Here is a 13,493-nt window from a genome sequence, read left to right as displayed (position 1 = left end):
GTAATGTGTTGAGCATGTACTTGTATTTATTTTCAGTATTTACATGGTAAATAACTTGTTAATTAATCAAGAACAAGTAGGCAGAAATAAATCAGAAAGTACATGAAGGGTTTCTAACGGGTTAGACTTAGAAATTCCAACAGACATTACCCAATTTTGCAACACAATATGATCTAGTATAGACCAAGTGTGTTTGTAATAAAATAATTTAGCCAAATGTGCTTAAATTATTCTCAAACACACTTTTACAAAAGACTCGATATAACACTGGGACTCACCTAAGACTTTGTCAAGTAAGTCCACCCTAGCTTTGGGGTTTTAAGCTAGAATAAAAACTCTACTGATTATCCGTGTTTAGAAACACACATAATTCGGTGAAGTTAAAAAACTTCCTAGGATGAAATCCGTTGCCAAAATTAGAGGCTTACCTAGGTGTTGTTACATAAACAAATGGTCATATTAGCATCGTTTACAATATAATATGCAGAAATTGGGTTTACAATGATACAACGATGCTGGCTGATGACTTTGAACTTCGAAAAAATTTCTTCATGTCTTTGTATTCTCCTTGGACTGTTGACAAAGTGTGGTCAACACCTCCCTAGTTGATTCAATTCCTTCCTGGGTTGATTTGATTCCTTCCTTGGTCAATTAAACTCTGTCGAGCCAATTCTTAATCCACCTAGTCAATCCCTCACCTATCTGGTCGATTTCTTACCTTACCTAGGCATTGCATGCTTCCCACAAGTCGTAATACCCATTTGCTACCTTGAGTGAGCCTTTATTGTTTTCATTGTTGTTTGGTTAGTTGTTGTTTGCTCCTATTTATTTCTATTTTCCTGTACTATTTATCTTTTCCATAGAATAGAATTTGCTACGGAATCAAAATGTTACAGAATTATTCTATTCTCAACCAAAAGCCTGATGTACAGATTCAGATGTTAAGTTATGGACATGGTCTCCAGTAACTTTCACATACGAGCTAAGTCACCGGATTTGTCCTAAACCCCCTACGAATCCCGAATCCAACGAATCTGACACAATTCGGTCCGGATTCGTGTCCAAATCATATGACACGTCGTGTCCATTTCCGACACGTCGAATCCGAGGTCGTGTCACGATTTTCAAAAGCGTGTCGCGATTTTGGGACACGTGTCCTATTTCCAGGACTCGCTAAGCTCAGCGCGGGAATGAAAAGGGCGTGTTTGCTCATTAATATTTTCATTTGGCAAGTGATTTGTGCTGTTGGCAAGTGATTTGTGCTGTTGCAGCAAGGAGTAGAGCATTCAGCAAGGAGAATCGACCACCGGTCCACCAGGTAAGTTCTAATCTCACTGTTCAGTGTTTACAGTTTACGTTGAGCAGCTCCATGCCACAGACTTTTCTGACCTCGGATTACCAGTCAAGCCCTTTGACAATCCTCGGTCTCCATCTACAAGGGCCTCAACTTACTTGGATAACGAAACCACTCCAATCACACTATTATTCAACCACTCCAATCGCAGCAAAGAAGGGTTATAACTTATAACGAAACTTCCTTGGATTCTTTCCTTTAGATATCAACTTGGAGACTATCGCCAAGAAGGAATAATACAACCTTTCCTAAATAGAAACTTTGTACAATAAATTTAAGACATTTGCGTATTCAGAACAGAGTTTTCTGATCTTAAGATAGTGGGAAAATCTTATTTATTGGCATAGCCGCATATCACAATTGCTTTTCTAACACTGAGGCATTGCTGTTTGCCATTTGGTATATCCTCTGTGGTATGATTGCTATTGGATTGATGGAAACCTTGGCATTGTAAACATTTTGATCACAGAGAATCGATGTTTCAAATCTTGAATGCTGTGACACTTAAAATTGATTAATGCACAGTCACACTCATTGAATTATATTGATCAAATAGTAAAGTTGGAGTCCATATCTCGGTCTTAAAAGGCCTTCTCACCTGGGTTGTGTATTGAGGTAACTCGGGCTTCTATTCTGCCAGCAACCAAGCTTTACGGCCTCCTTTTCATGGTGAACAGAGGCTTGGCCCTCCTCCACAGAATTGTGGCCATTCTCTCATAGATCAGAGAATATAATGCCTATTCTTGGCCTCTCCTTCCACAGGATCAAACTGCAATCTTGGAGAAAACTTGGCTGCCCAAATACACTGAAATCCTGTACGAGCTTGGCAAGATCAAAACCCTTCTTTGCTGCGAGTCATGAAATAACTTTATATCTGGACAGTGGAATCTATTTAATAAATTAATTATAATTTATGTGTATTGTAACCTTGAATTTCTCAGAATACTCTGGCAAGTTGCAACCTTGAATTTCCAAAAGACATGCTAAAACTGTCTCTGTTCTAAGACTGGCATTTCACCTCCATTTTTTTGCATTTTTTACAGCAGTTTGTATATGATTTTCATTTTTTATTTACAAATTTGTGCATGCTTTGTAAGTTTGTTCATTTTTTTTTACAGGTAACAGTGTTCATGGCTCAATCAAAGGCAACAGTTAGGGGGCAAAGGAAGGGCAAGAATGTCATGGGTAGAGATGCCCTTCCTCCCCCAATATCATCAGAGTCTGCTGCAAGTAATGTTGAGGGAAGAGAACTTAAAGACAACGATAAATATCCATTGTGGAAATATGTCACAAGAGAGGATGGGCCAAACAACAGGGGAAAGGGAGGAGGCAATGTGCAATGGAAATGCAATTTTTGTAACATTTCTTTCAAAAGCACATATTACCGTGTGAAATCACATTTGTTGGCTTTACCTGGTTGTGGGATTGGATCTTGTAGAGCTATTACTTCACAAAAGAGAAAAGAATTCGAAAAGGAGGCCAATGTTGGTATGGAACATGTGACACTGGCTTCAAAATCAAAAATACCCAAGAATGAAGACCTCCTTCCATTTTTTAGGAAAGCCAACACCAAATTTCCATTTGAGAGTTCTACTTCTACTGGGGGGCAAGCATCAAAAAGAAGAGCACTTGGTCCAATGGACAAGATTTTCCAAAAAGAGAGACGGGAAGAGGTTGATCTCACCATTGCCTTCTTCTTCTATCAAAACTTCATATCATTTAATGTTGCATGTTCACCTTTATTTGTTGAGATGTGCCGAGCTCTAACTCAAGGGGCTCCAGCAGGGTATGTGCCTCCTAGGTCAGAGAAGCTGAGAACCACATTGTTGACGAAGGCAAAAAAAGAGGTGCAAAAAATGCTTGAGCCTATTGTGGCAACATGGCCAACATCTGGGGTTAGCATTGTTTCTGATGGATGGACAGATCCAGCACGACACCCAATCATCAACTTCATGGTGTCTTCCTTGAATGGTCCAATTTTCATGAAAGCAGTGGATACACTTGGCGAATACAAGGATGCACAATTTATGGGTGAGTTATTTATTAAAGTTGTTGAAGATGTAGGTGTTGATTCTTGTGTGCAAATCATTACAAATAATGCACCTGTTTGCAAGGCTGCTGGCATGATTGTGGAAGCTAAATATCCACAAGTGTTTTGGACACCTTGCATTGTCCATTCATTGAACTTAGCACTGAAATCCATTGCTTCTGATGTGCTTTGGATTGGAAGCATTATTGAGAATGCAAGACATATCCGTAACTTTGTGCAAAATCATACAAATGCCCTCACTATCTACAAGGAGTACAGCAATCTATCATTGTTGAAGATTGCTGATACACGGTTTGCATCTTCATTCATGATGTTGAAGAGGTTGAGGGGGGTCAAGACCGCTCCTGGGTCCATGGTTATTTCTGAGTTTTGGTCTTATTGGAGAAAGACAGATTAGGCAACCTCTAAAAGAGTGAAGGACACAGTGCTAGATGATGCTTGGTGGGAGAGGGTAGATCTAATTATTCGGATCATGGACCCTATCATTTCTTTGCTTCGAGTTGCAGATACAGACAAACCCATCCTAGGAGAGGTTTATGAGGGATGGGATTCCATGATTGAATCTGTGAGGAGCATTATTCTACAGAGTGAGTGCCCCGAGTATGAGACATCACCAGAGGCCTTTTGTGATACTATACATAATATTCTCGTCAGCAGATGGGACAAGAATTGTACACCTTTACATTGTTTGACTCACTCATTGAACCCCAAATAATACAGCCATGAGTGGCTGAATGGTGGACCTTCCCGCAGATTCCCTCCTCACATGGATGGTGAAATCTCACAGGGGAGGAAAGAGGCATTCAAGCGGATTTATCAGGATAGTGCATTGCTTGCTGAGGTGGAGGATGCCTTTGCAGAGTTTTCCACTGGCAGTGGTCGATTTGGAGGTTATGATGTGATTAGAGACAGGGGGGCTAAGAAGCCCTATTCTTGGTGGGCAAATCATGGGGCAACAAGCCCTCCTCTTCAGCAGTTAGCCATGAGGCTCCTCTCTCAGGTGACTTCATCCTCTTGTTGCGAGAGGAATTGGAGCACATATGGGAATTTGTGTAGTGTGAAGAAGAGCAGGCTTGAGCAGTCCAGGGCAGAGACAATGGTGTATGTGCACACCAACCTTCGTCTTATTTACAGGCAGAGGGAAGAGTGGTTGAGGGGAAAGACAAAGATGTGGGATGTCTTTCCTGATGATATGGGTTTGGACACCACTGTTGAGTTGGCATTGGCCAACATGGATCTCAATGATCCAGTGCTAGAGCCTGTTAGATTTGATGACTTAGAGGGGTCAACCTCCATACCAGCAGATGCAGAGGCGACTATGGATACAGGGGAGGAGGAGGATGCAGAGGAGAGCAGTGGGGACCATGATGATGGGGACAGTGATGCTGATTCTGATGTTGATTGATTCCTTGAGGCTTGTATACCTGTAGTTGTTTTATATTTTCAATTTCTATTTGCCATTGGCATTGCACCAACACTACCTATGTAACACATTTTGATTTGATGACTTAATGAGAAAACTACTCAGTGTGTTTATCTTACTATCTTGTAGTTGTAAGTTGTCTTTCAGTTATGAATTATGAATCATGATTTAAATTTTTAATAGATTTATCATTTATGTGACCAGTACCACTGACATTTATTTGAATTTTGTATGTACTATGCATGCTAATAGCTATAGATGAAGATCTATGTTTGAAATCAATAAATTTGTATCATTAATTAAAATTTGTGTAAGAAATATGATAATATCTAATTTTTAATATATATATATATATATATTAATAAAATAATATATAACGTGTCCTGTTCCGGGGGGTCAGTGTGTCCGAATCCGACACCACGAATCTCGAATCCTACATGTCCCGAATCCCCGTGTCAGGTGACTTAGCATACGAGGTGCCATCAACCTAGCTGAGACTAAGAATTCTAGTTTCCTGTGTGACTTATTGATTTATTTAGTTTCCTGTAGGTTGTATGTGTCCCGCAGGATAACCCTGTTCTCAGCCCATGCTTAGTATACAAAGCTAAATGTTAAGTTACAGGCTTTGTTCCCAGTGACTCTAACATGTTAAGTGCCATCAACTAGGTTGGGACTGAGAGTATTATCAGTTCTTTTCATTATCAGAGGTTTCTGATTTAATTTAGATTAGATTTGAAATCGCTTTCTATTTATATTGTATGAAAGATAGATTAAATCATGCAGTAGTTTGGACAAAGTCCTCCTTCTGTGTATACTGCACCGAAAGCCCCACAAGTTCAATTAGTCTCCAGGTTGATAAATTAAATGATCATGTAAACTGAGTTCAACCAGATAATAGGAAGACACATAAAAACACAGTCAAACATATTTGGTATTTACCACATGCAGCCAAGCCCAGGGCACAAACTACACTGCAATGGATAATTCATATGTAATAATGAACCAATGGTTTCTTTAAGTTTTGCACGAAACATGTAAAACAATGATGAAAAGCAAATTGGGGAATTACAAGCTACACTCACTATGATACTATTCTGGCTAATATGCTCTTGAACCTATTAAAAAGGGCATCAACTCTAGTTGATGCAGAAGGAATTTCAGAAGATGGTAAGTTCTTAGTGAACTCTTAACTAGCTGTATGGAAAGTTTGGATTCACAAGATCTCTTGATATTTGACTAATAATCTGATTCAAAAACTAGACAGTAAACACAGAGATGAAGAAATCTGTTTCAATGAGGATCAACATACAAGGGCTCAGAATATTCTTTTAACCTGATTTATAAATTTATAAAAGCTATTCCTGTCCTGCTTTTCAAAAGAAATCAGTATGCATGATACCTTGCAGCCCTGATAAAGATTTGAGACCTTGGTGACTTTGTTGCTTTTGTCTTTTTGTGCTTCGCCAACACTCTGCATTCTCTTCATCAGAATTATCTGTTATAAAGATAGGAGCCCGAGCATCACTTGATACAGGAGCATCCAACTTTGGCCATTCCGAACCTGGAAGAACATTTGATCTCAATGAAATTCTATATCAAGATGAAAGCTAGAAGGGTCTAATCATTCAACAGGAAAATAGAAAAAGAAGATTGTACCTATCTCTAAAACCAGTTCCCTCAGTACTAACATGGTAAAATATAAGTCATATGATAAAAGAAATCATAGATTATAATATCCTTATACATACATACATTTACATATATAAAGAATTGTATGAAAATGTTAAGCCAAAATGTCCAATTGTAAAACAGCTAGATAATGGGGTCTATTGAGGATCTGAGGATGAAACAATGTAGATCTGTTTGCCAGGAGGTATGTTAAGGTTCTTGTAACTGATGCCCAGTATAACTCCTTCAGGGCCAATCTGCAAGTTTGTCTGGAGGTGAACCTAAAAGGAAACTCCCCCCGTTCATTTATGTGTGCACTGTAAATGCAGTCCATCAGCAGAGAGTTAGAAATTTAAATTCACCTAACACATGCTTTGCATGCCAGACTTAGGATCATCTCATTCATGATCGCCCCCAACATAAGCCTAAAGCAAGGACATCAATGGGTGAAAGGGGAGAAGCCTCAACCATTCCTAGAGCTTAGAAGACTAGAGTAGATGGGATTTCTATCGCTTCGTGTGAAAGGTGTTGAGGGTGGCAGTCACTCAGCAACCTCAAGTCAAGGGGCAGCAGGCAATCTCTAAAGGGACTTTGTTTAGGGCTACTCTGTCAGCATCAGTCTTCCAGTGGTGCAGATAGTTTCTATAGATAATAGTTCTTCTATGGCTAGCATTCCTCTTCGGAGACAAAGTTTGAACCCCTTGCCTCATGGGGTCCCATTTTGTTCAAAGACACATAACATGAAGGTAGATGCAGGTTGACAGATAAGTCCAACAAACAAAGGAAGTTTCTTCGCCTAGTTCGCTAGACAAGCACTAGGGGCAGACAAGAGTCCTAACCCTCAAGTTAAGTCTATAGAATGCAATGGATCACTCACTTCAGAGGACTCCCTCTATGGAGGATTTCATAACAAATAATTAGCTTAGCAATTTAGGTTGCCATCTTCCCTAGGAATGACAATGTCCTTATTATATTGGAATGTGAAGTATGACAATTGTCAGCCACAAGAAGTTTGTTTCGTTATTGTTGCAAATAAACAAACCAAATCTAGTCATCTGGAGAGCATTGTCATGATGATATTGAGAATTTGTTGCTGGTGCTAGTTGGCTAAGAGAGGGTTTGACATTGGTTGTATTGTTGGACTGTGAGAGTGTGTTTGTGTCAATAGAGTTTATGTATTCAAATTGAGCACAGAAAATTATGTGGGTCCAGTGTGAAAATAGATGAAATGAGGCCTACAATTGATTGAGTTGAGTTCGTGAGCCCAGTCTGAAAATGTATGATATGTGGTCCCCAGTGGTTTGAAGGTTGGGGCCAAGGTTGCACGAAACGGGGAAACGGGTACGAGTTTCCGAAACAGGCACGGGTACGAAACATGACCCCCCCCCAAATTTTGGAAATGAGGAAACGTGAATATATATATATATATATATATATATATATATAGATATTAGCACATTTAAGAAATATGTGCATTCATAAAGCATATATGATACATTCTAATTTATTACATTATGATAAAATTGTCAATTGTCAATGCATAAACTATAAGTCTCTAAATTTACATCACATTTACTCATGAATGATCACATAATGAAAATAGAAATATCCAAAATCAGCGACGAGAAATTTCTTATTTCTTGTCTCGTGCTTGATTGGGAGTCTCCTCCTACATAGTCGAACGACCTTAGTGCTCTTGATTAAATACAAGTTTCATACCCTAGTACCCTACATGCTCTTGATTATTGGGAGTCTCCCCTGCATAGAGGGCTTGGTTCTCTTGATTAAATACAAGTTCCATACCCTAGTACATGATAAAAATCCAATAGAAACATTACAATCCCCCCAATCCTGAAATCTTGAAAAACAGATAAGTCTACTGGATTTTGAGTGAGATCTAAAATTCTACTTTCTCCATATGAAATGCAATGAGGGCGAAACCACTCTCAAACATCCTGAGTCATTTCATGGTAATGTTAAAAATTTAAGTAAAAGTGAAAAAAATAAAGGAGAATATCACTTTTACTTTAAGAATTTAACATTACCATGAACTGCATATGCCTCAAACTTCCTGATGAACTGCATATCAACACTAGGGCAAAAGTTCACTTTTATAACTTTAGACAGGCATCTAGAAGCAACTAGAAGGCATTAGAAAAACCTAATTAAAAATTAGAAGACAAATTAATAAAAAAAAAAAATTAAAAAAAGTCAAGTTGCATGTGGAAACGGCGTCGTACGGCCCAGAAACGCGTTTTCGGCCGTACTGGCCACGTTTCCACCTCGAGAAACGTGCCAGTACGGCCAGAAACGCGTTTCTGGGCCGTACCGTACGCGTTTCCGCGTTTCGTTTCCGTTTCCGTACGGAAACTCCTCCCCTGCCAGCGTTTCCTGCAACTTAGGTTGGGGCCTTCATTGTGGCAATTGGTGTCTTGCTCAGGAGTGGTAACCTCCTTGAGGTGGTGGCCTGAGAAATTATTGGAGGTAGGGGCCTCCAACAAATCGGGGCCTATAGTAGTCGCTTGCTTAGTTGAGGAAGTGGTGGCTTCCATTAAGTAGTGGCCTGGAGCGAGTAGTTGCTCGCAGGCAACACATGCCAGGGCTTGCACACTAGTGGTGGCAATATGCAACATGTAAGAAGAATTATTAATAAGAAGAAGACGAAAACAAACAGTACGTTGTATTTTCTCCCTGAAGGGTTTCCACCTAACATCTGGTGTCCTCTTGTGATTGATGATTGATGTGTCGCTGCCTTCATGGTATATTTGTGTTTATGTTTGTTGCTCATATGACTTACATCCATGTATTATCTATTGTTATAATGTGATGCTAATCATTGAAGATCAGTTAACGTGAAAGGAAGGTAAAAAGTGAAAAAATTGATCCATCGGTACAAAACTGATTCACCCCCCCCCCCCCCACCAGTATTGTCATGCTCCCAACATTTGGTATCAAAGTGGTGTCCTTAGGTGCAGCTTGACTACTGGAAGGTAGATCTGGTGAAATTTTGACCAAAAAAAAAACAGATGGATCATCAAGGAATGTCTTTGCTCAGTGCTATGAATTATAAGATATGGAGTGAAAAGGTTAAATCGTATTAGCTTGTGGATCTAACGCTTGGAAGCTAGTGTGTGAAGGTTGTGGTAAAGAGCCTATCTCAGCGAAAGTGCAGCAGCAAAATGCCTAAGCAAAGTGTGTGATCTATGATAATCTTCACAATGCAGATCTGGAAAAGATAATGGATCTGAAATATGCAAAGGACATATGGGACAGATTGCAGATCTTGAAAGGAGGAGACAATAGTAGTAGCAATGAAGAGATCGAGAAGAAGAGCAAAAGGAAGAGTCTCAGCCAAAACAGGTCCATTCCCCTAGTGCGAGTTCAACAGATTGTCAAAAAATGAAATCAGAAAATGGAGGTCCAAGAGAACAAGATGCCATGCAACAAAACATATCTTAAGGTCAAAATGTTGATGAGTTATTTCTAAGTTATGCATTAGATAATTCTTATGGTAGCCATTCAGATCTGAACAGTTAAGTTGAAAATGTAGTGGTTCTTAAAGCTGAACTTGCATCAGCCATGGTTGTAATTGATAAACTAACTGTTGAAGTAAGTAGGGTGACAGTTGTGTGTAGAGATCAAGAAAAGTTAACGCAAATATTTGACGAAAAAGAAAATGAGCTCAGAGAAGAAATCCTCAGCTTGAAGATCAAAAAAGAGGAAGCGAAAATAAATGACGTGATAATTTTTCAATGTTATATGCTGCAACAATTAATTATAACAATTCTTCTTCCAATAGCGGTCAATTATCTAGTATAGTTTCAATCTTCCAATATCAATGAGCAATTGTAGATAGAACAGTAAACCAAATGCACAACAGAAGATAGCCAAGAATAATAGAGACACAGTGATTTGGTAAAAGACCATGGAAAAACCCCACAAGGGGGAAAACCCTTGCCAAATTCTTCTTCTATTAGATTGTCATCAAATGTTCAACAGAGAGATACATAGTCCAAGTACATCAATAATGATTCAAAGATCAAAGTCTTGACTATTCAAATCAACCAACCAAGATCCAGTCAAATATGAGCAAGAAGGTCAAATCTGATCAAACTTCAAATATGCAATTTGTGGTCAAAGTCAACAACAGTCTACACAACGCTAACCAGTCCCTGGTCAACAGTCAATTTTGCTCCAAAAGATTTGGTCAAACAGTCAAAGGATGTGGCCTCTCATTCAAACCTGGTCTTTTACCCACAAATTTGGTCAAAGTCAAAGTTTGACATGTGGAAACCCTAGCCCAAAACTATAGTCAACATTGGTCAAACTCATAGTTGCGGGGGAGCGCCCCCCCCTCAAACCCGCTCCTGAATCGCGCTCCGGGCGGGAGCGGCTCCGAAGCGCGCTCCCAAAATCGCTCCCGGACGGGAGCGATTTTCAGGAGCGCGCTCCCGAAAAAAAATTTGCGCTCCCTGGTGTTGCAAAGATCGGTCGCTCCCGAAGTGATTTTTAACGCCCGGGAGCGATCGCTCCCGATTGCTCCCGGGCATTAAAAAATCGCTCCGAGAGCGTTTCGACGGGCGCCGGGAGCGATCCGGCGGAGAAAAAAAAAATATATATATATATATATATATATATATAGATAAATAAAAAAATAAAATAAAATAAAATAAAAAAATAAAAATAAATAAAAAATAAAATAAAAATAAAATAAATAAATAAAATAAATTAATTAATTAATTAATAAAAATAAAAATAAAAATAAAAAATAAAAATCCGCGGACGCCAAAAAAATCCAATTTTAGAAACTTTTTCTTGTTTTAAAAGCCAATGGGCCTAAAAAAATTTCATTATCACTTCATTGAGCAAGAGCTTGGAGCAAGAGCAAGAGCAAAGGAGCAAGGAGAAGCGAGGAGCAAGTGCTGAGAAGCGAGGTGCAAGTGCCGAGGAGCGAGGAGCAAGCCTGCAGAAGTAAGTAACTTAGTAATTTAGTTGGTTTAGTTAGTTTAATTTAGTTAGGTAATAATTTAGTTAATTTAATTTAGTTTATTGAGTTTAAAAATCATGAATTTAAATTAAATTAATTAATCCCAATAAATTAAATTAATTTGCAGATTCAAAAATCAAAACCCTACAAACATCAAACACCATGGACCTGGCTATATTTCTTGGCATTTTCCTCTTCCTGGTCCCTTTTATGGTTATTATGGTGCTGGAGAGTAGGAAACGGAGGGGCCAAACTGAAGAGGGGGACGAAGAAGCTGGAGAAAGTCAAATTGGTGAAAACCCCGGTGAGGAGGCGCTGGAGGAGGGTGAACATGACCCTCAAAAAACTAAACAAGACCAAACTCCATTGTGGAAATATGTTAACAGGGCTAAAACAGGGAGAGGGGGTGGAACCACTAAATTTCATTGCCCCCATTGCAACACTAATTACACAGGTTCATACACCCGTGCTAGAAGACACCTCTATGGGAAAAGGCCATGGGATGGAGACAAACAAATAGGAACCAAAACTTGTACAGTGGTGTCAGCAGCGGATAGAGCCAAATACATAAGGGAAGAGGAGGAATCCCAATACAGATCAAAAAGATCAAGGGGTTTCTTTGAACCAAGCTCACAATCACAAAGAACTCCTTCAGCATCCTCCCAAGGCAGTGGATATGGAGGCACAGGGTCATCATCTTTAAGGCGTAGAACCATATCAGATTTCCTTGATGAGGGGTGTAGGAATGATGTGGATTCAAAGGTTTACAGGTTTCTCTATGCATGTGGGATACCATTCAATGTTCTTCGCTCACCTTATTGGCATGAAATGGTTTCTGCCATAAATGATGCCCCTAAAGGATAAAAGAGCCCTGGGTATGACAAGGCAAGAACCGTTGGCCTTGATCATGAAAAAGCAAAAATATCACATTCTTTGAATAGAATGACAAGTTCTTGGACTGACCATGGGATGTCCATTGTATCTGATGGATGGACAAATGTAAAAGGCAAGCTATTGATAAGTGTTCTTGCTGTGTCTGTTAGTGGTCCCATCTTTCTAACTGCACATGATTACTCAGACAAGTTCAAGACCGCCATCAACATTGCAGAAGCATTACTTGAAACAATTGAGCGTATTGGCCCATACAATGTCATCCAAGTCATCAATGATAATGCTCCTAATTGTAAGGCGGCGGGAGCAATTATTGAGGATAAATACCCCAACATATTTTGGTCTGGATGTTTGGTTCACACATTGAACCTTCTGTTGCATGATATTGTCAAGAACAAAAATGAACAATACCAATGGATTGGTGATTTGTACAAGAAAGGCAAACAAATGATAAATTTATTACAAATCATAGCAATACCCATGGCCTTTTCCGCAGTCACTCGAGATTGGAGTTGTTGAAGATTGCGAAGACCAGATTTGGTAGCTATTACCTCACCTTCAGGCGTCTTTTGAAGGTAAGAGAGGCATTAGCTAGCATGGTATCAAGTCCTCATTGGCAGGTATTAAAGGAAAGGGCTACAAATGCAGCTGACATGGGAGGTTTTGAAATGGTGGAGGAGGCCGCTCTTGATGGTCAGTTTTGGACAAGTGTGAGGCAAGTATTGGATTTCACCAAGCCAATTTATCACATGATTCAGTTTGCAGATACAGACAAACCAGTGATTGGCGAGGTGTATGAGCAAATGGATACCATGTTGGGGGAAATAAAAGATATTGTTCATAATAGAGATCCCAACTTGTACAAACTGATTCATGATTGTGTGTGTGAACGGTGGAATAGGCTTAATCTTCCACTACATTGCTTGGCATATATCCTTACGCCAAAATACTACTCTACATCTTGGTTGGGCCAACCTGCAGCAGGGGTGGGGTTAGGACCAAACCCCATTTAGATCCAGAGGTAACTAAAGGATATTTGGAAGCATTAGAAAAGTTGGTACCTGACAGAAAGGAATGTGCAGCTGTGTGCCTTGAAATAGGCAGATACTTCAGTGGCACT

At 39.5% G+C, this 13,493-nt stretch overlaps 1 protein-coding gene across 3 annotated transcripts in view; it reads right to left on the bottom strand.

Annotated features, from left to right (window-relative positions):
- The window catches only part of LOC149163695 (uncharacterized), a 411,291-nt gene that overhangs the window by 296,192 nt on the left and 101,606 nt on the right, over window positions 1-13,493 (bottom strand). For all 3 annotated transcript variants that reach the window (XM_089431820.1, XM_089431821.1, XM_089431822.1), the window contains exon 8: window positions 6,227-6,388. In XM_089431820.1, the coding sequence (XP_089287946.1) occupies window positions 6,227-6,388 (162 nt within the window). The remainder of the gene's footprint in view (window positions 1-6,226; window positions 6,389-13,493) is intronic.

Source organism: Pinus tabuliformis, chromosome 5_1, assembly GCF_031772625.1.
Source record: "Pinus tabuliformis cultivar Carrire ecotype Pingquan chromosome 5_1, CPIR1, whole genome shotgun sequence".
NCBI lineage: Eukaryota > Viridiplantae > Streptophyta > Pinopsida > Pinales > Pinaceae > Pinus > Pinus tabuliformis.
The sequence above is the reverse complement of the archived record's forward strand: the minus strand, read 5'-3'. Positions and strand labels throughout refer to the sequence as shown.